The 23670-nt window shown below is 58.9% G+C and overlaps 4 protein-coding genes across 6 annotated transcripts in view; 3 read left to right on the top strand and 1 right to left on the bottom strand.

Annotated features, from left to right (window-relative positions):
- IPO13 (importin 13) overlaps positions 1-3984 on the top strand; it is a 31729-nt gene extending 27745 nt beyond the window's left edge. Inside the window, exons 16-20 of one of the 3 annotated variants that reach the window (XM_061451441.1) lie at positions 2523-2589; positions 2741-2799; positions 2914-3003; positions 3134-3315; positions 3431-3984. In XM_061451441.1, the coding sequence (XP_061307425.1) occupies positions 2523-2589; positions 2741-2799; positions 2914-3003; positions 3134-3315; positions 3431-3530 (498 nt within the window). In that variant the 3' untranslated portion in view covers positions 3531-3984. Of the gene's footprint in view, positions 1-2522; positions 2590-2740; positions 2800-2913; positions 3004-3133; positions 3316-3430 lie in introns of those variants that run through there. The other 2 variants (XM_061451442.1, XR_009743066.1) reach the window with 2 other exon arrangements.
- Positions 3985-4133: 149 nt separating this feature from the next.
- On the bottom strand, positions 4134-7004 carry DPH2 (diphthamide biosynthesis 2). Its single transcript, XM_061451461.1, has 6 exons — positions 6812-7004; positions 6617-6729; positions 6262-6482; positions 5445-6083; positions 5117-5302; positions 4134-5019 (listed from the first exon to the last, which is right to left on the bottom strand). Exons 1-6 carry the CDS (start codon positions 6959-6961, stop codon positions 4889-4891), a joined length of 1440 nt encoding a protein of 479 aa, XP_061307445.1. The 5' UTR covers positions 6962-7004; the 3' UTR covers positions 4134-4888.
- Positions 7005-7299: 295 nt separating this feature from the next.
- On the top strand, positions 7300-13672 carry ATP6V0B (ATPase H+ transporting V0 subunit b). The gene is made up of 8 exons (XM_061451465.1): positions 7300-7403; positions 10300-10348; positions 10806-10889; positions 11349-11426; positions 12019-12088; positions 12409-12460; positions 12782-12972; positions 13358-13672. The coding sequence occupies exons 1-8, from the start codon at positions 7337-7339 to the stop codon at positions 13382-13384; spliced, it is 618 nt and encodes a 205-aa protein (XP_061307449.1). The 5' UTR covers positions 7300-7336; the 3' UTR covers positions 13385-13672.
- Positions 13673-16151: 2479 nt separating this feature from the next.
- On the top strand, positions 16152-23557 carry B4GALT2 (beta-1,4-galactosyltransferase 2). Its single transcript, XM_061451462.1, has 7 exons — positions 16152-16364; positions 18559-18945; positions 19436-19671; positions 19745-19935; positions 20205-20327; positions 22008-22112; positions 22273-23557. The coding sequence occupies exons 2-7, from the start codon at positions 18630-18632 to the stop codon at positions 22421-22423; spliced, it is 1122 nt and encodes a 373-aa protein (XP_061307446.1). The 5' UTR covers positions 16152-16364; positions 18559-18629; the 3' UTR covers positions 22424-23557.
- The last annotated feature ends 113 nt before the right edge of the window (positions 23558-23670 follow it).

Here is a 23670-nt window from a genome sequence, read left to right as displayed (position 1 = left end):
CACCTGCTCCAGCCAGAGTCCTAGAGTCCCATGGAGGACACAGGCTTGGCATCTTCCATCCCTGGTGGGCAGGCACTGACTGCTCCTCTCTAAACCTGGTGCCTGGCCAAGCTCAGATGCCTTTTCCAAAGCTGGAGGCTCTTCTCCACCGGGCTTACGGTCTGGGAAGAGGTGGTGGTGCCAGACACAAGGCCTTGGTCTGTTTGTTCTGGAGATCTGCAGGAGGTGGCAGTGCAGCCCCCCACTGTCCCCTATCTGCTGGAGGAGTGGGGTTTGGTGTCCCTTCCATGCCTGCCTGCCTCTGAAGAACTGGACATAGAAGAGCTTGCTCTGAAGACCTGTTTGGGGTCTCCTAGCCACCGTGGAGAAGAACCCAATGTCCTTTATGTGGCAGCCTGCAGGACAGCCCTTGCAGGAGAGCTAATGCCTACCTCTGCAGTGGCTGCTGCAGCAGAGGATGTGAGCGTATATTTGAAAGCATTTAAAGACCTGTCCTCATCCCAGAACGTGTGAGCAGAGCTGCTCTGGCAGGAGTAAAAGGCCCCTGAGCTGAAGCAGGGTTCCTGTTACTGGGGAAGAGCACTGGGACCTAGCCAGTGCTCCTTGCTAATGGGAGAAGCTGCACAGGGCCCCATCTCACGGGGTAAACAACATCTCTCTCTGAATTAGACGTGTACATGTGTGCTCAGATTGGGCTTGCACTCCGTGCTCCCTTGGTGGAGTTGTCTTACGGGAAGGAGCCCTCCCAGTACTGGCACGCTTCCTCTGTGGTACTGATGAAGAGAGGAGCAGATGCTGCAGTGAGTCTGCAGGAGGGCTTGAGGGGCTCTGCCTGCCGTGGGTCTGGTTTGGCCAGGAGAAGCACCCTGCAGGTAGGTGTCAACCTGAGCGTGTTGGGAGACTCTTGTGCCAGCTGAACAGTCCTGCAGTGTGCAGGACTCAGATTTAAACCCTTGGGTGGGCAGGGTGAAGGAACCTGCAGCTGAGTGGTATCTCAGGGGTCAGCTGCCCTTGTATGCTGCTGGGGAGAGGCTTGGGGTCACCACTCCGGAGCCCACTACCCCAGCAGTCTCCCATGGCTCGGACTGCAGTGTCTTTTGCAAGCATTTGTCTGGAGTGGGCCAACTGAACAGCAACAGCCACGATGAGTAGATGTTTCTAGACCATTGACCAGGCACTAGCTACCCTTCCAGTGTTGGTGCTAGCACGTCAAGAGGGCTGGTGCACAGTCTGTGTATATATACACACAGGTATAAGTGGCCCCTGATCGCCCCTGTGAAGGTCTTCACTTGTATCTGGTGTGCCAGATCTGCCTGTATAGTGATGCTTCAGTAGCCAAACCCGAGTCCTCTCTTTCAGTGTGTATAGGGTCAGAAAGGAGATGGGGCAACACTGAAACCTGCAACTCAGCTTCTTGGGTCTCCAGCATATGTTCTCTGCACTGGGCAGATGGCCATGGGCTTTCCCTGTTGAAGAAGGGGTGGGAAATTGGTCTATTTTGTTCCAAGTAGAGACCATGGCTGTGGGCAGATGGCCATGCATCCTGGGTGCTGCTGGCTAAAAGCTGTCACTGCTTTTATTTGAGGGGAGCAGTCTCAGTGGTCAGTAACTAGCCCCGCACACAGCTCAGCCCAAAGGCTGCCTGCCTGGTATCCTGCTCTTTGTGCTCCAGGCACAGAGCAGGGCCGCTGACTGCTGTCCCCAGTGTCACAGTGACAGCAGGGCAGAGGGCATGGCTGCCATCCCCAGTGCTGGCCTGCAGCAGTGGGCATGGTGGCATGGTGGTGAGGGCACAGACGTGGCTGCCTTACATAGCAGGATCACTGTGGCAGGGCTGAAACCCTTCCCATGGACTGGAAGATTCAGGCTAAAACATTTCTGTCCAGTAACTGCCCAATGCCAGCACAGGGCAGGACAAGCCACTGCACGAGATGCCACAGCTTGGGGTGTCCCCAACAGCAGTGCTTGGCCCCTAACAGGGCTGGTGGGATCACATAACAAAGTGTTTCTGATCTCAAGAGTTGCTCCTCAGGAACCACGAGGCAACGCTGGCATCTCCTTGTCATTTGTGCTCAAGCAGAGTGAGCTGCTGGCCCAGTCTGGGGTTACCACTTGAGCCAGTTGCTGTGACCCCATGGATGCCAGTGTCTTCAAGAGGAGAGCAGCAAAACACACACGTGGCTGGTCTCTGCATGGCCACTGCCTGGTTCTGGCGGCACAGGCGTCGTGTCCCATCTCCAAAGTGTTTGTGTGCATAGTGCCCACCGTGGCATTTATCCTCGGGTCTTGGGGTCGGTAGACTCTGAGTGTAGCAAACTGCCTGGCTGTTTGATTGACACTTTTTGGGAGGGTGGGGAGAAGTGATGGTTTCCTGCTGTACTGTGTGAATCTGCCATTTATCCCAGCTGTGCACAGGTAAGTGTGCATCCAGGCAGAGGCTGTCTGGGGCACTGGGCTGCTCGGAGGCTTCCTGGCTGCCTCTGCAGCGCTGGGTTTATGCTGCTTGTCTGTGTGCCTTGCAGGCTCTGAAAAGGAAGCCGGACCTCTTCCTGTGTAGCAACCTGGATGTCAAAGCAGTGTTTCAGTGTGGTGAGTACCACGCTCCAAATCACTCTGCAGAGAAGCCAGGCCCACTCCTCTGGAGCTGGGCACAGACCAGCCAGGGGTGGGGGACCACAGGGCTGATTTGGGATGGCATGTAGGGTTTCTGGCTGCTAACCTGAGCAATTTCTGCCTTCAGGTGTCCTTTCACTCAAGTTCCCAGAGGCCCCAACAGTCAAAGCATCCTGTGGCTTTTTTGTGAGTATCCTAGCATCGTATAGCCCCCCCCAGGAGCTGGGAGGGCAGGAGCAGGGCTGAAGGTTGGCTATGGAGCCTGCTATGGCACTGATCGGGCTGGACTCTGTGTTGCAGACAGAGTTGCTGCCCCGCTGTGGAGAGATCGCCCCCGTGGGACAGGTCGTGCATGAGAATGGCAAAGTGCTGCTGCAGGCAGTGCTGGAGGTGAGAGACGCCAGGGTCACAGAGCTTTGGGCTCTATTCCTGAGCAGCATCTTTGCTGAGCTGTGATCAGGCAGCCCAGCAGTATGGGTGGGTGCAGGCAGGGTGACAGGGTCTGTCTGCTCTGTGGCAGGGTGTCGGTGGCCAGGCTTCCCGCAGCCTCATGGATCACTTCGCAGAAATCCTCTTTGCCTTGAACAAGCACTGCTTCAGCTACCTGAGCGTCTGGATCAAGGAAGCCATGCAGGAGGATGGCTTTCCCTCGGCTCGTGTCAGCCCTGAGCAGAAGGAGACCTTCAGTCAGCAGATCCTCAGGTTTGTGTGCCCTCACTGTGGCAGCTGTGTCCCACAGGATGTGGTGGGCCTGACCCCCTCTGTGTGGCCTCATGCATCCCTCCTGCTTCATTTTTGTCCTCTCCTTCCGTCTTAGCAGAGAGCGTGTGAACAAGCGGCGAGTGAAGGAGATGGTGAAGGAGTTCACCCTGCTGTGCCGAGGGCTGCATGGCACAGAGTACACAGCAGACTACTGAGCAACTGGCCAGGACCGTGGACAATTTGCCTGGACCAGCTCTTCCCTGCAAGGAAGTCCCCTCATCCGCCCCACCCTGCTGCAGTACGGCTCATAGAATAACCCTCCACCTAGAATTAACCCACTCAGGACACTCCTCAGCTAGATTTGGTGGCTGCATCTCGTTGTCAGCATCTTTGTTCCCCCCAGCATGCTCCCCCCTCACAGGGGACAGGAGTGCCGGTGGCAGGAGGCGGCAACAGGGAGGAGGAAGCCTGGGCAGGACTGCCCCGCACCCGGGCTACCAGCCCTTCCCTGGCACTTCCCCATGGGTGCCCGTGCCCACAGCGGGGAGGCTGCCCCTGTGCCCATGGCAGTGGCTGGCTGGGCGGGGGGGGTTGCCCCCTGCTTTTATTTGTATGTGTGTGGTTGGGAGGGGGGAGGCCCTGCACCTAATTATATTAAGAATATTTCTACGTTGTGGCTGTCGTTATTGTGGTGACTGGACTCTGCCTGCATCTTGCCTCTAGGGAGGAGGCTAGTGAAGGCGCCTGTATCAAGGCTGGGGTGCCTCAAAGCCTCCTGCCCCTCCTGGCTAATGGGAGGGATGCAAAAGCAGCCCATACATGCTTCCCATGCTCTCCTGCCTGGCATGGAGTAGGAACAATCCTGCCCCACATGAAAGGGGTGACGCTCCATCCCCACTGAATATGGAGTTCTCCCTGCAGTACAGTATATGTGTGCCCCACTCCTCCTCAGATCAGGTGAGGAGCTTGCTCAGTCAGAGCCTTCTCCCTGTTGCCTTAACTCCCCAGCCCAGCTTGTGAACAGGCTTTCATTTCTGGGTGGTCCCAGGTCTGGGCTTCTGTTCTCTTGGCCTGGTTTTAGCTGACGGTCCCAGAGTGGGCTAGGGGATGTCAACAATCTGTGTTTTCACTCTGGGACACCTGGTATCACTCCCGTGTTCCTCAGCCCATGTTTTATTCTAGGACTCACAAGTCCTTTTCAGTTCAGATTCAGTTAGCAGCTGTAGCCTACAAAAGCTTCACTCCCTGGTGCTACAGGCTCGTGCGGAGCAGTCACCTTTCCATAGGACCAAAGCTGCCCTGCACTGGGGAGCCCTTGAGGCTGTGTCTGGGCAAAGCACCTTGCCTGGCCCTCCTGCTGTGAGCACCAGGGTGCTGCTGGCATCCTCAGAAACACAGGCAACTCCTGCTCTCCCACCACGGTACTACTGACTGAAGGCTGCATCCAGCACAGGGCCAGATGGTGGCAGATCCAGACTCCTGTGAGACCCCATCGGTCCAACACATGGTGGCAGACCATGCCTGGGCTCCCACATGGCCCTGCTCCTGGCTGGCTGTCAACGCTGCTACCGGATCAGGACTGCTCACGCCCCTCGTCCTCGTAGGCAATGGCAATCCCTCGTCGGCCCTGCACAGCCTTGGAAACGGGTGTCTGTCCCAGCTGTTGCTCCAAGCCCCGCCAGCTGCGGGACTCCAGGAAGGAGGCTATGAGGAGATAGAAAGGGAATTGTTACTGGGAGCAGAGAAGGCAGCAGTGCCCCTGCACTGGGGCTCAGCCCCAGCATGAAATCGAATCACAAACCAGCAGGGCTGATCTCTGCAAGAGCATTTGTCTGGTCCCTGCAGGCTAGGGCAGTGCTGGGGCTCAGCTGTGAGGCTGAGGGCTCGCAGAGGTGGGTGGCACGCATCTCCCCCGTGATGAGTGAGAGATCAGGAACGGCCTCTGCTGCAGGAATGGCTGGTGGGAGCTCAACATGTCCATAGGCACCTGTCAGAAAACAGTAACATTAGCCTGGTGCTCACGTCTATCCTCTGGCCAGCTCAGAGCAGCAGGAACTGCAGCCTCCATGCAGGGAAGCAAGGCAGGATGTGCCCCAGGAGGGTGCTGGGAAGCTGGTTTTAGCTATTACCTGGCAGCAGGTCTCGGAAGTCAGTGAGGTAATTCCCTGTCCATTCACGAGCTGGATTACAGGCCAGTTCCAGCTCATAGGGGGTTACAACAGGCCGGTAGAAGTCACTAGAGTCTAGCAAGGAGTTCTGAGCACAGGCCACCAGGACAAAGACATCCACCTCCAGGAAGTTGGCCAACTTGGCAGGGTTTGGCTTCCCCACAGCCAGTGTGTAGCTGCGCTTGCCAGCCCGGCGCAGCAGCTCCCGGAGGTGCTGCAGCACATCCAGGTAGCCTGCCACACCAAGGGTGCCCACCAGGATGCCCACCACTCGGGCATCCCGGGCCCGCTCCACCAGGTAGAGCCGTCGCATCAGGGCACGGTTGACATTGAGGGTCTCCTGGCGGCCACAGTTGGTGGTGGGGTCAAAGGAGCTGAAGGAGCAGCGATTCCAGGTCAGCATGAAGTTGGTAAGGGTCAGGCCCTCGGTGCCCACAAAGAACATGGCACAGTCCTGCAGCCCTCCCGGTGCCTCCACCAGGAACTGGCGACCAAACTGCCGCTCCTCCCCAGGCAGTGCAGGAGCAGGAGGGTCTCCATACACCACCCTGGAGAAGATGATATTGGGATACTCGGGGCACAACTGCTGCTCCAGCTCACCTGAAGGAAGATAGGAGAATAAAACGTCCACAGATCCAACCCACAGATGGGACAGCAGATTGGGCTCGAGGAGGGAAATCAAGCCTCACAGCGTGGCCCGCGTGCCTGCTCCCCCTGCGGCAGCTCTGCAGAGAGCAGAGCAGCGCCAGAGGCCCCCTCCCTGACCCCGAGCACTCACCCATCGCATGGGCATAGACCACATCGCTCAGCACCACCACACGACTCTGCCGGTCGGCGTAGAGCTCCCGAAAGGCCTCTGCGCAACGCCCGATATCCAGGGGCTGTTTCCCGAAGATGTGCAGCACAGGGAGCTTCCTGCAGGGGCTGAGGCAGGCCGGGCCGTAGTGCAGCACCGCCTCGGCACACGCGTGCTCCGCGGCCACTTCGTCCACGCAGCAGCTGTGGGGAGAACCCGGTGTCAGACCGGCTCTGCGCCGCCGAGCTCTTCCCACTCCGGCCCTGCCAGGCAGGGGACACGCACCCCGTTCCTGCCCGCAGAGGAATGCCGGGACCCCGCACTGCCCCACACCGACCTGCCGTACGTGGTGTCTCCTAGGACATACACCTCAGCCCCCGTCTCCGCCTCCATCCGGGCCGCCACCGTCGCCGCGTCCACCAGGAGCTCGTCCGGCAACTGGAGGGCGACCTGGGGAAGGGGGAAAGGGGGTGAGGCAGCAGGGAGGGGAGACCCGCTGCCCCCGGCCTCCTCCGCCCCCGGCCCCGCTCACCTTGCGGAACCCGCCGTCCCGTACGAAGGCGGCGGCCCGGCCCATCTCGTAGAAGCCGTCGAGGTCGCCCCGCGGTGCCGGTGGTGGCGCCGCCGGGCCCAGCTCCCGCCTCAGCACAGCCTCCCCGTCGCTGCTGAAGGCTGTTGCCATGGTGCCGCGGAACCAGGCGCGCCACACGAGCGCCTCTCAGCCTGCTTCCGGGAGAAGGCCCCGCCCCCCCGGCCGCGAAAATCCCGCCCCTGGTAAAGCGGAGCCTATCGCGCCTCACGGCATGGCGGAGGAGGAGAAGAGCAGCCAATTGGAAGTGGTCTTTTTTTTCGCGGTGTGTTATGGTCTATGTAGTTTCTTTGCAGCTGTCAGGCCCGGCAACCAATAAGCGTGCGCTATGGAGGCGGTAACGTCACGCTACTCCCGCCCGGGCGCTGCGGTTCCGTTCACGTGTGCGCCCGGTCAGGTGACGCGCGCGCTGCGGCCCGCTCGGCTCCCGGTCGGTCCCGTCCCGTCCCGTCCCGCACCGCCGCCGCCATGACGGGGCTCGCGTTGCTGTACTCGGGGCTCGGCCTCGCCTTCTGGACCACGATGTTGGGCGTCGGTCAGCGCCGGGGCTGGGGTCACCGACAGCGGGGGGTCGCGGGGACGGTCTGTGGGGTGGGGGTTGTGGGGCAAGAGGGGGGTCTGGGCACTGCGGTTTGGGCTCGGAGAGGGGCTGTGGTGTGGAAAAGGAAGGGGGAAGGGGGGGGCGCAGCACTGACACGTCCCCGGGGGTTGAGCTACTCACGGGAGGAGGTGGGAGGGCTGGCCTGTGGCACCGGAGCGCTGCTGTGGGGCTCCTCAGGCTGCATGTCACCCCATGGTGCTCTCGGCTGCTTCCTCGGGGGGTTTGGACCCCCAGCAGTGTCGTGTAAATGTCACATACCCTTGGACACGCGGCTTTTGGTGCTCTGAGCCTGTCCGGCTTGAACAGCCCATCTGCTTCTCTGTGTGTGAGAGAGGAGGACGGCGCTGGTGCCAGTCAAGTGTTTGGTTTGGGTTTGGCAGACCAGGGGAGGTAAAGACAGGTGCTTGTTTCTCTAGGCTGTGACAGTGGACGTTTGCCTCCTGCTTTGCCACAGCATAAGTAAAGGTGCAGTTTTGTCCAGATGATTGCAGAGCTAGTGTGTGGCTGTGCTGCAGCTTGTGGCAGCCCAGGCTTTGCTGCTGATCCCATCGGGCACAGGGGCACTGAGGACTGCCTGTGGAGTAGTGGATAGATACTGTGCTGCAGCTGCTGGTTATTTCCTTTTTCAGTGCAGGGTGAAGCGGCCACAACCCAGGCAGAGGCTGAGAAGACCTTGGCTCCTGCCTCAGTGTTTGGGTGAGGGGAGAGACCAAGTCAAAAGCGGAGTGTGTCTGACTCCCTCATGTTTCTCGGACCTGGTGAACCCAGTGCCGGGGTCAGGGCTGCCTTACTGGGTGCTCTGAATCATGGGCTCACACCAGTGCAAACTTGGCTGTTGGAAAATCTCAACGAGCTGAACCCAGATATTCTTAACTTCCCCTTCCCTGCACTAATCCCTTTGTAGAGAAGGCATGAGCAGGAAGTGGTCTTGCTCGATGCACTGTTGCAGTGGTGTTTCTTTAGTGCTTTCTCTCCTTGTCCTGAGCCCTACTTTGGTGCTCTGATCCTGTTGCCCTGACTCTTTTCTGTCCTTATGGCTACAGGGCTGGGAGCCAGAACTCACAGGAAAGTGTCTTTCACCCTGTTCCTCTTGTATATTAATCCAAGGCTACACCTGCTCTTGAAGAGGTATAAGATGCCCTCAGGATCTGCCCTGAGCTGGTTGTAGCTCTTCTTTGCTACTCCTGGGGAGTGAGGGCAGGTGGGGCTGGTTGGGTTCAGTTCCTGCTCCACCAGCCAAGCAGCAAAGCCAAAACACAAGTCACAGACTGGCCGGGCCCAGCACAGTGGAGATCACCCCTGAAGGTCACCAGGCATACAGGCTGGGATGTGGCTTCCCTCAACGCTCCCTGGCCATCCTTCACTGTTCCTCCTTTGTGTGCGTTGCTGCAAGGGAGAGGGCACCCTGATTCTGCTCCGGGAGGAGTGACGAGCATCACCACTTCCCATTTCTGGGCCAGCTCACCCAGCAGCGCTTGTATATTGTGAGGGGGGTGCTGAGCCCCTAGTGTGAGGTGTAACACACAGGGATGATGGCGACATCCCTGCTGTAAGGGCAGGTCTCCTTATGCTGCACTGCCAAGGCCCTCACATGGGATGAGTTGTCCTGCAGGACATGTTTTGTGGCCTCTTTGCTGCTTTTAAGCACATCAGAAGTCTCCCATTTTATCTTTTCTTGGCTTTTCACAGGGCTGGCATCACACAGCCACTGGCTCTGGTCAGCAATGGTAAAGGCATCTCTTTGCCCTCCTTATCTGGTGTGGAGCAGACAGTGCCAATGCTGTCTGTGCTTATCTGTCCCTTAGGGCTGGGTCACCCTCTCTTTTCCAGCTGTGCACAGTGAGGAGTGTGAAGAGCAAGTGTCTCTTCTGGTCTATAGCTGGTTTTCCTGCTCAAGAGCTCAGACCAAGGCAGGGTTTTGGTGCACTTTGTGCTTAGGCTGTGCAGCGATGCTGGGTGTGACTCCCGGCTGCTGTTCAGCATGGGAGAGGAGCACTCAGGGTACAGCAGGGCAAGCTGTCCTTGTATCCCTTCCTGGAAAGGAAGAGCTTGTCTGGGTTTCTCAGGGCTGTGCTTTGGTGTCTTCCTGCCTGTGTTGGAATATGATTTATCTGGAAATGACTAACCCTGGGGGGGAATGCTGAGGGCAACAGGCATGTCTTGAATGTCCACAGCCTTGGAAATGTGGGTGCTGAGGGGCAGCTGCAGCTTCTGGTGTTGATGGGATCCTGGATGAACAGCACAGACCATGGTGTGATGGTGACGGAGCAGCATGTGATGGTCAGTCAGGGCACAGCCTTGCTCCTCTGTGAGAGAAGAGCTCACCGCTGATCACTATGTGCCATGGCTCTCCATCAGAGTTCAGCTGTTGGGAGATGTGGATGGAGGCCATGTTGGGGCTCAGGGCTGTGGATTTGTCATCGCCAACACCAGGACAGGGTTGCCCTTGAACCCCTGTAGCCTAGCACAGCCTCTGGGTGTTCCGCAGGGTCAGGGAACAATGGGTGCAACAACCACTGTGATCCTCTGCTGGGTGAGGACTGGAGTATCACAGTCTGGGCTGTAATATCACATGTCTGGGCTGTCTCTGTCCTGAGCTCATGTGGGAGTGCTAGGATCAATGGGTTTGGATTTTGGGGGGGGGGAAACGACACAGACACCCTTCCTCACAGCTCTGCATGCCTGAGCCAGTCTTTTCAGTAGCCCATCTGTATGCTGTGTTGTGCTCCTGGGCCTCTGCTGTGGCAGTTCAGAGGTGTGGGAGGAAACAGCAGTGCCAGGAGGTCGCAGGTGCCTGTCTGAAGGTTTCTGTGTCACTCTTGCTTTCCAGGGATCTGCTACACAATATTTGACCTGGGCTTCCGCTTCGATGTGGCCTGGTGAGTTCCCTGTGAATACTGTTATCCTCAGGGCTGTGTGAGGAGATGGGCAGTGTTGGCAGTGCCTGCAGGGAACAGCACTTGCTTTTGAACAACAGGCAGTGATCGTTCCTCACAAGGCAATAAGAGCTATAGTGAGCGGTGCCTCTGCTCTGTGTGAGGCAAGATAGATGCAGCACGTCATATGTATGTGTGGCTGGCTCCATACAGGGTCCTGGTGCAGCCATTACTGCCTTTCCCAGCCCAGGCTTCCCCTTCACAGTAAAATTTTGTGAGGAAGATCTGTCTATGCAGACAGTCTGCTGGTTGGCAGAGAGAGGCTCTTGTGTCTGCTGTCTGGCAATACCCGACCCATTGTGGGCTGCATGACTGAGTGGGGGGCACCTGTTTTGGGGCTGTGCACCATGACTAAGGGGCTCACCCTGTGTGCTAACTCAGGGCACTTCTTCCTTTCCAGGTTCCTGACTGAGACCTCACCCTTCATGTGGTCCAACCTGGGCATTGGCCTGGCCATCTCCCTATCAGTGGTGGGAGCTGCCTGGTGAGTGGGGCTGGCTCTTCAGCAGGCTCCTGCTGTCCCACCTCAGTAGGTGTGCATACACTGTGGTTTTCCCACAGCAGAGCAGGGGCAGAACAGCATGTGCATGCAGGGGTGTGGAGCTGTGTGGGTCATCACAGCAGTGGGGCCAGGTTGCTGTGCTCCTGGGATGTCTCAGCAGATCACCTTACAGATGGCGGCACGGAGGCAGGGACAACCTTGGCTCTCTGGAAGCCGTACGCCTGAGCCCAGGCCATGCAGTAGTGGCTCTTGTGCCCCAGCAGTTCTGCTGGTGTAGATGGTGGAGCCTGGGACCACTTGTACCCTGGGGTTGGACAGGTCAAGTCTGCAGTGTCCTGCGGCTGCATGCCCCGTTCTTTGCTCAGCTGGAAGATCCTGGTTTCCCTATTGAATCTTTCTGTGAGTGCCAGATCCTCCACCAACCACCCTTCTCTGCCACAGGGGGATTTACATCACTGGTTCCAGTATCATTGGTGGTGGAGTCAAAGCCCCTCGGATCAAAACCAAGAACCTGGTGAGGTAAGCACAGACCTGGAGTTCATGCTCATGCTGTGCCTGAGTAGGCCAGGTCCCAGCCTGGTGCGGAGGCTCCTGTCCTATCTCTAGCTGGGTGCTGCTGGCAGACTGTTCCTTGCTGAGCTGCTGATGCTGTTTGCTCTCAAAACAAAGAGCTCTAAAGGAGCCAGAGCGCTGCCTTGAAGAGTCACTGTGTGATATCATGCAGTGAATAAGCCCAGTGTGTTCAAAACAAACACCCCGAGATCACACTTCCTGCCCCAGGAGAGGGTTCCCCTGGCCAGACCTTGCACAGCCTTTCCCCTAAGGAGCAGAAAGGGGCTGGTGGAGGGCAAGGCTCCCCAGGCCTGGTTCCCACAGGGCTGTTGCTGCTTATTCAGGTGGCACAGTGCGACCAGCACCCAGCCTTTCTGTTTGGCAGTTCCCCCTTGTTTCAGGGGAAAGCAGCGGGTAGGCTGCCTTGCCTTTCTGCCCTTGGTAGCAGTGGGGCAGGCTTAGATATGGCTCGGGGGAGGTCTGGCTGCTGGCTGGCTGGGCATGAAGTGGTGGAGGCTGCTCTGGGACATTGTGCTTAGACTTTGCCTTTCTCCCACAGCATCATTTTCTGTGAGGCCGTGGCCATCTATGGGATCATCATGGCAATTGTCATCAGTAACATGGCTGAGGTATGGGCTGCCCCTGTGGGCCACAGTGGAAATGGGCAACTGGGCGCAGGCCAGTGTTGTAAGCACTGGTCTTGTGGGAGCTTTGGCCACTGTTGTGGCGCTGCAGGCCCTTGGGTTGGTGGTCTGTGCAGTGGTTCTTGTGTACGCTGAAGAGCGGGTTGGGGAGTACACACAAGGCAGGTGTCATGAAGCCACTCAGGGACATGGATGCAGGGACCAGCTCTGGCCAAAATGCAGTGGCCTCGTGCTGTACGGGGAGCAGGGACCTCTCCCAGACACCATGAACTTGCCATTAACCCAGCCCCTCTGCTTTCTCTCAGCCTTTCACTGCAGTCATCCCAGAGGAGATTGGAGCCAGGAACTACCACGCAGGTAAGGACTGCTTGGTCACTGTGAACTTTACGACACCTTGACTGTCACTTTCTGACCCACCTACTGTATGTGTCTGAAGGACAAGTGACTCCTCTGCCAAAAAGTGGCTTTTTAATTACCTTCTCAAGGCAATCCTGCGCCTTGCTGGGTGCTGTCACTTGCTGTTCTGGAGCTGCGGGAGCCAGGATGCAGCCAGGAGGACACTGCTGGGGCTTGGCAGTTCTGGCTCTCCCATCACCTGGAGGCAGAGCTGGTGCAGCATGCCCCAGGTGCAGGTAGAAGGGGGTTACCCCCTGCTCTCACAGTGTTTCTCTCTCACAGGTTTCTCCATGTTTGGGGCTGGCCTGACCGTGGGGTTGTGCAATCTCTTCTGTGGGGTCTGTGTGGGCATCGTGGGCAGCGGGGCTGCCCTGGCTGATGCCCAGAACGCCAGCCTCTTCGTCAAGATCCTGATTGTGGAGATCTTTGGCAGTGCCATAGGACTGTTTGGGGTCATCGTTGCTATCCTGCAGGTACCCGCCTCCTGGGGCCACCAGGCTTATATGAGCACAAGGTGCCTGACACCCTGAGTGCTCTTCAGCTCCAGGGAGACATCCTAGGCTCCAGCATCATGCTCTCCACTGGGACAGGGAGGCCACTCTCAGGGTTTGGGGTGGCACAGCTCTCTCCACAGTGTGCTGTGCCTGTGTGCAGTAGTGTGAACTCTTGATGGTCCCTCTGAGCAACTGTCACCGAGTGTGTCACCTTGGGTGTACCCTGTGTGATATGTGTCTTATCAGTGAGGTGATAAGCTGTCTGCAGCTTCTGGATGGTTCTGATGCTTGGGTGGAACTGGGGTGCTGGGCTAGGGCGTGTGGGGCGCAGCCTAACCTCTTTTCCGTTTTTTTTTCTTCCTAGACATCTAAAGTAAAAATGGGCAACTGAGCCCTGTTGCACCCAGCCTGTTCCAGCCCACCCCAAGAGGTGCTGTATATACTTATTTAATGTTTCTATCCTTGACTGGGGTGGGAGCTGCCCAGCAGCGGGAGCAGGAGCCTGGCTGTGTAGAGCCCCTTCCCGCCGACCCATCGGCCCTTCGGAAGAAACAAACTTCTCTGTGTGACAAATCCTGCCCCAGCAGCCTGGGCCCTGCTGCTGCGTGTCCCCGGTGTGTGTAGAACCTACCACCAGTGCAGTTCTGTGTCCGTGAAATAAATAATGGTTCTCGTCCAAGGATGTAGCTCCTCCTCTGCCCTGTGCACACCTGGGAGGCTTACAAGGAACAAGTGCTGATTCAGGCTGTCCTGCTCAAGGTTCCCCTCTGGCAGAGTCCCTGCTCTGCTCCAGGAGCCTGGTGGTGCCCTCCCTGTATGGGGTTAACCCTGCTGCCTCTCTGGGCTGTGGGAACTCTTTTATGTGGGAAAGCTCTGCTTTGCTGCCCAGAGCAGGTAGGAGGCTGCTGGAGCAGGCATCGGGCAGCTCCATGCTGCTTCTGCCAGGCTCCTACCAGCACTGGCACTGCCCCACACAAGGCATACTGGAGCCACAGGCACAAACTGGTTTGGGCTTTCGGCTCCCATCCAGGTAATTTAGCACACAGTGTCCATAGCCCCATTGTGTAGCTTGGGAGCACCAGAAGGACAGAGGAGCAAAGATCTTGCCCCTTCCAAGGCTGTCCTCCAACCAGCAACTCCCTCATGTGACTGCTGGCTGGATGCTGCTGGGTGTCCAGGCTCCCCATTCTGCTGTGTCTCTTGGTCCTGGGGATCCCTTGGCACCGAGGTCCTGGGGTGGGGATGCTTTGTGCTCCTCTGCTTCCCTCTCCCTGGCTGCGGTGAGTACAGCATGGGGAAGCGGCTGTGGAGAGCTGGGCCTGCAGCTCATCTGCTGCTTGGGGGAAGGGAAGAACAAGGTCCTCCTGCCTCCGCTCTGCAGAGAGCTTGGAGCCGACGCTTCTGCAGTCTGCTGTATCCAGCACAAGCCCTCATCCTGCTGTGCTGCCAGAACACCTTTGCAGGGGAGGCATTGATCCTCAGTGCTGTGAGTGCTGCTGCAGAATGGATATGCACCTGGAGCTGCCCATCTCTTTTCCCACCTGGATGTGACAGGCTGGGGCAGCGGTGGGGCTGCTGGAGCCATGGAAGGGTTTGCTCACAGCTGCTGATTTTTGCCCTTGGGTTAGGACAGCATGACCTCTCTGAAGTCTGCTGGCTCTGCTCCACATTGTCCTGCGTGTTTCGGGATAGCAGGGTGTTTCAGCCCTGGGTGTGGGGAAGACTGCTGGGGCAAACCAGAGCACTGCTCCTGCTGGCTGTCCTCTAGGGCTGGAAGCTGTGAGAGCAGCTCCATGTGCCCCACATAATGGCAGGGACATAAGCTGGGCCCTGCCTGCTCAGAAGAAAGGGTGTTGGGTGTTTTGCTCATCCCGTGCGAGGCCTGTACCCTCATCCTCTGGAATTGCTGCTGCTGGAGGCCAGGAACACCTGAAGGCCCTGGGAGCTGCAATCTCATCAGACCCACACCAGGCTCATGGTGCTGTATTCAGGAAGAAGGTACCTGTGCTGGTGGTATAAAGCTGCTCTATGGGTTACGAGCTGCCTTGAAAGGCTTACCTACTTCTCTTGGGGATGGGTCTTGCCTTGTCCTGCTTTGGCTTGATAGAAATCCACCCACTGTCAGAAATCTCCCTCTCTGAGGTGCTTTTGAGCCCTGCAAATCTCACCTGTGTGTATCACAGCCAGAACAGGCTCCAGACTTGCCCACAGACCTCTTATGAGGGCATGAGACCCACCAGGGCAGGGCTCATGGCATCTGGGGTAGCCCACAGCCTGCCTCCCATGGCGAGGTGAGCATCCCCTGTGCTCCCTTGTTCTAGGTCCATGCCTTTGAGTTCTAGGACCTGGCTGTGCTAAATGCGTGCTGCCCAAGCATGGAGAAAAAGCTTAAGCAGGGCTCCAGCATCTTGTATGTCTCATTTAAGGAGAAGCAGCAGGGGGAGTTGAAAGATGATTCGGTGAGTACATGTAAGTACTGGTGGGGAAATGCCACCTGCTGAAGAACTGAACCAAGAGGTGGAGGCAGAAGCTGGACAAGTGTCAGCTGGGCTGGGTGAGTGCTGCTCCAATCTTTGCTGTCAGGTTGTCTTCTTAAGGGAGCAGCTGCGGGGCAAGGGGCAAGCCCTTGCTGCGGTGAGTGGCCTGACACAGGCACTAGCAAAGGGGGCTGGGGCTGACCAATACATACCATACCATCGGATTGCTGGTAAGAAGGGGCAGGCTGCGAGTGGTACAGAAGTTACTCCTGTTGGGCCGAACTCGCGGTGGGACCAGCCCAAGATCTTTTGTTGATGTTGTTATAGAGTGGAATTCGCAGCGTTTCCTAGCAGTGGAACAGGGCGGGGAGGGGGGGAAGGCACAAATAGGTCATGGCGGGCGCTGAACCCTACACTCGGGACGGGCCCGGGTGTCTCCAGGCAGCGGGAGGGAGGGGAGACGGGAACACCGAGACACCGCGTCCGGGGTGCCCAGGGGCGCTCGGGGGGTGCCGGTGCCGCGCTTGGGCCCAAGGCCTGTGGCCATCGAGCATCCCGCGGAGGGGGATGAGGGGTCTGTGTCCGTGGGGTCCCGGTCCCCGACGGGCTGCCCCGGCCCGGCGGAAGCGCGGCCCCTGAGTGAAGGGCGGGCGGCGGCGGCGGCCCCGCCCGGTGCGGCGGCGGGCGGAGCCGGCGTGCGGGCGCGGCCCCGTCTCCCTGCGGCTCTCGGTGGTGCGGCGGCCCGGCCGGCAAGGCCCCCCCGCAGCCCCGGGCATGGGAGCCCGCGGGCCGGCGGCCGGGGCTGGAGGAGGAAGAGGAGAAAGAGGAAGAGAAGGAGGCGGCGGCGGGGGCCGCTGACCGGCGCCGGGGCGGCGCGGCAGCCCCGAGGCCGCGGTGAGTGCAGCGGCGCGGGCAGGCCTGGCCGGGTGGGGGAGGCCCGGGATGCGACCCGCGGGATGTGATCGCGGTCACTTATGGGTGGCACAGCCCCGGCTCCGGGAAAAGCCCCGTTTCTGTGGTTGTTTCTCGTTTTTTAGTAAGTTTGTGTGTGTGTGTTGGGGACTGGGAGAACTGGGGAGGGGTTGGCTGTACTGAATGTGCCCCCTTACCCCGCTTGTGGCCACCGGGGCCGTCGGCTCCCCCAGTGCCTCCCTTCTCCCAGCCTAGGGATGTCCTGTGGGAAAAGGGAGCCCGTAGGGACGAGCATCCCCTCCAAAACGAGCATCCCAGCCCCATGGCACACACCACAGCGGGGTGAACCCCTGGGGACCAGCGCCCCAACCCCACGTTGCTTTTAGCCTCTCGCATCCTGTGGAGATGCTGTGTGTGGGAGATGACATCATGTTTCACAGCCCCTTGCCTAGCGGGTGGTTTTGAGCCCACTCATGTTGGTGGCATCCTGTGGCCGATGGAGCTCTTCGCTTTTGTTCCCGTTGAGCACCACTCCCTGCTCGCCTCGTGGACCACCCTGCTAAAGGGTCCCTAAAACCTGCTCTTGTTTTTCCCTCCCTGCCTGGCTGTTGAGATGCCACTACTCCATGTGCTGCCTGCTGCCAGGGGTTTTGGGGAGGGTTTCTGGCAGGCACTGGCGGCACACAGGTCTCTGTGTTGAGGGCTGTGCTGGGTAGATAGGGCACCGTGACCATGGAAAGGTTTAGGAGATAACAGCAAAATCAGCTTTTCTCCAGAGGGCAACTTTCTAGAACAAACCTGGATGAGGAGTTGGGGTGCTGGCATGTGCATGGATGTGCCCGTGGGGACCCTCACTCTGCATCCTGCGGAAACCGAGGATGGACACAGTTGGAACATCAGTCTCTGAGCCTTTTCCAGCACTTCTCTGCCTGCCATGGGGTCCTGCCAGCACCCCATTGCCTGCTGGGTCAGCCCTGTGGCTGGGAGTGCAGCCAGAGCAGGGCTGGGTGGGAGATCCCACTTCACACCTCAGCTCCTATCCCCATTCCCAGCCAGTCGATGCTGGCCGGGTGCCCTGCAGCTCCCTGGGGAGGCCCCACTGGCCAGGGCTGGCAGCTGCCGGGGGGCTGGCCCCAGACCCCGGCTGGTTGCCAGCACCCTCAGGTCCTAGCTGCACTCCTAATGGGGGTCCTGCTACAGATCCTTGTCTGTTGGGATCCCACCGGCATCCCTGCAGCAGCACTGGCCTGTCCCAGGACCCCCATGGCCTTGTGAACCCCTGTGCCTGTCCCTTGCGGGGTCGCCTTGCCCTGTTCTAGCGGTTCTGAGAGCAGAGACTGGGACAGGAGCCAGGGCAGGAGCTGGGGTGCATGGCCATGCTGCGCTCCCAGCAGTGGCAGGGCTGGGAAGGGACAGGCGATTTGGCTCGGCCAGGGCTCTCCGGTGACTCTCTGGGCTGCCTTCCCAGCAGGGCTCTGGCACAGCTCCAGTTGTCATGTGGGAGATAAGGGGACCCTGGCTCCCATCGGCTCCCAGCAGCCCAGGGGTATTCCCACCAGCACCAGGAGGAGAGAGGACCTGCACCGCTGGCTGTAAGCTGGACCCCCCTGGACATAAGCTGGGACATCCCCCTGGCTCAGCTCAGTGTCTGCCCCACAGCTGCTTATCCCACTGGGTACCCTTCAGGCATGGCGCTCATTGCCAGGCTCACTTTGGTGCTTTTGCTGGGGCGCAGGATGGCAGGGTAAGGACAGAATGGAGAGCAGGGAAATGGAGTGCCTTGGAAAGGGGTGGCCGGTGGGAGTGCCCTTGGGACATCCCAGCTGGCTGCATTTTTGGAGAGCATGGGGTCTCCATGGAGGCTCTTTATGGTGCTTGTGGGAATGTCCCTGAACCTTGCTGGCGGTTGATGGGAATGGGGAGTGGGTCTGGCTTGGACTTAGACTTGGAAAGCAGAAAGGGGACTTGCTGTGTAGGGCTGGGGGCCTCTTGTGTCTTCATGGCTGAGCCTTTAAAGCAGAGGTCCAAGCAGAGTACTCAGCCAGGTTTTTTTCTGGCATACTGACTTGCCCATCACCTCTGCATCAGGTGCTGACGCAGGTCAGGTCCTGCACTGCTCCTGCTGCCTCAGTGCTGCTCAGGCTGGCAGTGTCCTGAGCATGGGGTGTCTCAGCAGGATCGAGACCGTGGCTGGAGCCGCCCCCCTGCCCCGCTAAGCGCACATGTCCGCCTGCCCGTGCCCAGAAGATGACCAGGCTGCTCTTGGGGGTGACCCTGGAAAGGATTTGCAAGGCCGTGCTGCTGCTCTGCCTGCTCCACTTCGTTATCATCATGATCCTCTACTTCGACGTCTACGCGCAGCACCTGGACTTCTTCAGCCGCTTCAATGCCAGGAATGCCTCGCGCGCACACCCCTTCTCCAACTCCTCCCGCCCCAACGGCACCGTCCCCAGCTACGGGCCGGCCGGTGCTGAGGCCCCGTCCCCCAGCGCCAAGCCCAGCACCAACCACTCCGCCACTGAGAAACCCTTGCAGCCCTGCCAGGAGACACCTCCCGGCTTAGGTGAGACGTGGGGTGAGCGTCGTCAGAGAGTTAGACTTTTTCTTCAAGCATATTAAAGGCCAGGTTGACAGAGCCTTGGGTGACATGGTTTAGTGTGAGGTGTCCCTGCCCATGGCAGGGGGATTGCAACTGGGTGATATTAAGGTCCTTTCCAGCCCTAACTATTCTATGATTCTATGGGGCTGGGGTGGGTGCCTATGGATGGCATCCTTGTCCCATGGGCCCTGGACATGGCTTCTGCCTGGTCTCAAGGGTGGAGTAGTAGAGAAACCCTGGAACTGGTACCAGGTGTCAGGTTTTCTTGGTGGTGTCTCCAGTCTCTCTGTCCCTATTTGGGAAGAGTTTTGGGCATCATCTGCCCTTGGCAGTGCCAATCCCCCTTGCAGGTCCCCCTCGCTGCTTGCTCTGCCAGCCTGGCTGGGAGCGGTGGGTGACCATGACCCTGACCAAATCCTGTCCCGTGGGCATCACCCTGCCCTCCCTCTTGCAGTCGGGCGCCTGCTCATCGAGTTCAGCTCTCCCATGAGCATGGAGCGGGTGCAGCGGGAGAACCCCGATGTGCGCCTGGGTGGCAAGTACACCCCCCCGGACTGCCTGCCCCGGCAGAAGGTGGCCATCCTCATCCCATTCCGGCACCGCGAGCACCACCTCAAGTACTGGCTGCACTACCTGCACCCCATCCTGCGCCGGCAGAAGGTGGCTTATGGCATCTACATCATCAACCAGGTGAGATGGGCAGGGGTGAGGAGGTGCTGGGGATGGGGTGGGCAGGCGGGCATTGCTGATCTCTGCCCTGCAGTTCGGCGAGGACACCTTCAACCGGGCCAAGCTGCTAAACGTGGGCTTCCTGGAGGCACTCAAGGATGACGAGGAGTACGATTGCTTCATTTTCAGCGACGTGGACCTCATCCCCATGGACGACCGTAACCTCTATCGCTGCTACGAGCAGCCGCGGCACTTTGCTGTTGGCATGGACAAGTTTGGGTTCAGGTGGGTGAACTGAAGCCTGGGGTGTTTCCACACAGCCAGGGCTGGTGTGGCTTCACTGGGATGGCACTGGGGCCACCAACCTCGGTTTTTCACCTGGGCCTGCATGGGGTTGCTGGCTTGAATTGTGGATATGGGATGGGAGGGAGCACAGAGCCCTGGATGGGAGGGTGACACAGAAGAGGGCTGTTGCTTGTACATGCAGGTCCCTGTGGGGCTGACTCCCATCCTTACCTGTCCCTGGGGCTGACCTGTTTGCTCTCAACCTGCAGGCTGCCCTACGCTGGCTACTTTGGCGGCGTCTCTGGCCTGAGCAAGTCCCAGTTCCTGAAGATCAATGGCTTTCCCAATGAGTATTGGGGCTGGGGAGGAGAAGATGATGACATCTTTAACCGGTAGGTGCCAAAACATCGCCAGCAGCAGCTGGTTGGGGTGTGCTGGGGTCTTCCTGTGAGCACTGACCTGGTACCTTTACCAGTGCTGGGGCTCCTGTTTTTGTGCGGGACGTGCACAGGGTATGCCACATAGAATAATAGAGTCAACTGGGTTAGAAGAGACCTTTAAGATCAAGTCCAATGATTATCCCAGCACTGCCAAGTCCATCACTAAACCGTGTTACTGAGGGCTCATCTACATGTTTTTTTGAACACTTCCAGGGACGGTGATTCCACCACTGCCCTGGGCAGCCTGTTCCAATGCCTTTTGGTGACAAGATTTTTTCCTAATATCCAATCTAACCTCCCTGGTGCAGCTTGAGGCCGTTACCTCTTGTCCTGTCACTTGTAACTTGAAGAGACCAACCCCCACATCACTACAATCTCCTTTCAGGTAGTTGTAGAGAGCAATAAGATTCCCTCTTGAGCCTTCTCTTCTCCCAGGGGGAGGAGGCAGGGAGGGATTTAATTACCGTCCAACTTGAGGCTTGGTGATCCCCAGGGATTGAGCTGTCTCTTTCCAGGATGTTGGTATGCGCCTTCCTTGCGGCTGAATCCCGCGGCGTGCTGGGGCTGTCGTGTTATGAGCTGTGCTAGTGGGGCAGTGTACCTGCGGGCTCTGCTCCAGGCCACGGCCGGAACACTAAACTTGGAAGCATCCAGGGCTGGGAAGCAAAACTTGGAAGTGTCTCAGTGGTGGCTGTGCAGCAGCCAAACAGGCATTTCTGCCAGCAGCCGGCAGGCTGCAGCACAGCTGCATGATGAGCCAGAGCTGAACCATCATCCACGCCGCTGCTGCCTCTTCTACCGTTCTGTGGCACTGCCCAGGGTAGCAGTGTGTGGCTGGTGGTGCACAGCCACCCTATAATGGCTGGTCAAGCAATCCACCCCTTTTAGGTGCTATGTACAGGCTGGCACAGTTGCAGTTGCTGTGGGCAGGCTGGCATGGTTGCAGTTTCCATCTGTGGTGGGCTTGGGGTGGTGAACAGGCAGCGTGTGGAGCTCTGGGAGAGCTTCAGGCTGCCCTTAACATGTAGAGAGGGCCCCAAGGGAAGGGCTGGGCACCGGCATTTGGAGAATGCAAAGAGCAGGGGCTGCAGAAGGGGGGATGGATGGTGATGTGTGCTTGGTGCTGGCTGACCGCAGCTGCTGGCCAGTGGAGATGGAGGTCGCTGGGCAGGAGCGGTGCTTTGGGCACACTCAGCCGTGGGGCACATGGCACCCTCCGTCATGGCACTGGCTCATGAGGGGTAACGGGTTTAAACTTAAATAGGGGAAGTTCAGGCTAGATATAAGGAAGAAGTTCTTTACTGTGAGGGTGGTGAGGCACTGGAATGGGTTGCCCAAAGAAGTGATAAATGCTCCATCCCTGGCAGTGTTCAAGGCCAGGTTGGACAGAGCCTTGGGTGACATGGTCTAGTGTGAGGTGTCCGGGCCCATGGCAGGTGGTTAGAACTAGATGATCTTAAGGTCCTTTCCAACCCAAACCATTCTATGATTCTATGATCTTGCCTTGGCACAGTGCTTTTTAAACAGGCATAAGTTTATTTGGTCTGGGGGCTAATCCCCGAAGGCCTCTGGGCTTTGGAATGTCACACCCTGGTGCTCACACTCTGATCCCTTCCTGCTTCCACCTCCCAGCATCTCCCTGAATGGCATGAAGGTGTCAAGGCCCGACATCCGCATTGGGAGGTACCGCATGATCAAGCATGAACGGGACAAACACAATGAGCCCAACCCGCAGAGGTGAGTGAGCCGCAGGGGCCGGGGCAGCCAGGGTGCCAAGTGATCACTGGGCTGCCTCCAGACACCAGCTTTCCCGCTCTGATCACTCCCATGGATGCCCAGCACCGCTGGCACTATGTAAGCTATGTCCCCTCCCTCATCCTGCTCCCCTTTCCACCAGATTCACCAAGATCCAGAACACCAAAATGACGATGAAGCGGGATGGGATCAGCTCACTGCAGTACCGGCTGGTGGAGGTCTCACGCCAGCCCATGTACACCAATATCACAGTGGAGATCGGCAGGCCACCGCCCCGCCTGGCCCGGGGCTAGTGCTTGTGCCACCGGCAGAGTCACAGGGACCCGGCTCTGTGTCCGGGCTGGCTGGGCAAGGTGGGTTTTGCCCCAGCTTGAGAGCCAGGACTGGACAGGGATGTTTTCTCCCTACTCTGCTGCCTTCTGGAGACGGCTGCCTCCCAGCTGGCCCCTCGCTCCCCAGGATTTCTCTGTCTCCCCTGTCCCCACGAGTGTGTTTGCAGGACCCCCACCCCATACTCACTGTGTTGGTGGACGAGATTGGTCACCCCTGGCACAGGGGGAGGGGGCAGCCCCAGCACTGGTGAGGAGCCCCCTGCCCATGCCAGCTCCTGCCTGCACACTGGGCTAGAGGGCGAGATCCCGCTGCTCTGGGAATGCAGGAGGGGTCCCCACCAGCACTGCGAGAAGTGGGGTGCAGGCTTCCCCCTTCGGCAGCGCTGGAGCCGCTGCTGCCCCAGCCAGGGGTGGGAGCAGCCCAGGCCCCCCTGAGCAGGCAGGATCAGGGTGAGGTTGCTGCCCTGTTGGGCACGCAGACATGGCTCGCTGTCTTCCTCTGCTTTAGTCTGGTGCTTAGAGCTGGGCCCTGTCTCCGCTCTGCCAAACAGAGACCTCTGGTTAGCGAATACCCCTCGCTGTGCCTCAGTTTACCCAGGGCCAGGGGCTGGCAGCCATATCCCATCCCCTCGCCCCCAAGGCAGATGCTGTGTGCATGCAGCCCCTGCCTGCACCTGCCCTCCCCATTTGGGGGTGGGAATGGGGCTCATTTCAACCCCTCTTGGTGTGGGCTGGCACCAGGAGGGGCTCGCCCTGCAGCAGCAAGTGTCCCACAGGCAGTTTGGAGACTATTGGAGTCTCCCCCTTTTCTGGCTTCCCCCTTCCTTGGGGCAGGGGGGCTGCAGGCAGGAGAGGTCGGGGCCATGCAGGGCAGGTGCCCTGTGCCCCTCCATGGGACTGAGAGCCCCAGCAGCCCCCCACACCCCGCGGTGGGCCGGGAGCAGCGGGGCTGGGAGCGGGGCAGCACGCCAGGGCAGGGGGGCACCGGCGACTTTTGTACATTTGAATGTCTGACCCTTTTTTTCAGCGTACGTTGAATGCAGCGTTCGGTCGCAGAGACCGGGGGTTTTGTATTTAATAAAAGTTTGAAAAGTTCGTGGGGTTTGTGGAGCTGGGCTGGGGGGAATCACCACGAGATGGGGCGGGTCCTGGGTCCTGCATCCAGTGGGATGTGGAGAGGGGAACAGCACTGCCTGCTACCTGCAGGG

The sequence above is a fragment of the Pezoporus flaviventris genome, unplaced genomic scaffold (genome assembly GCF_033815535.1).
Source record: "Pezoporus flaviventris isolate CSIRO_AGI_PZ_B2104156 unplaced genomic scaffold, CSIRO_AGI_Pfla_v1 ptg000013l, whole genome shotgun sequence".
Classification (NCBI taxonomy): domain Eukaryota; kingdom Metazoa; phylum Chordata; class Aves; order Psittaciformes; family Psittacidae; genus Pezoporus; species Pezoporus flaviventris.
This window is presented reverse-complemented; position numbering and strand designations above follow the sequence as displayed.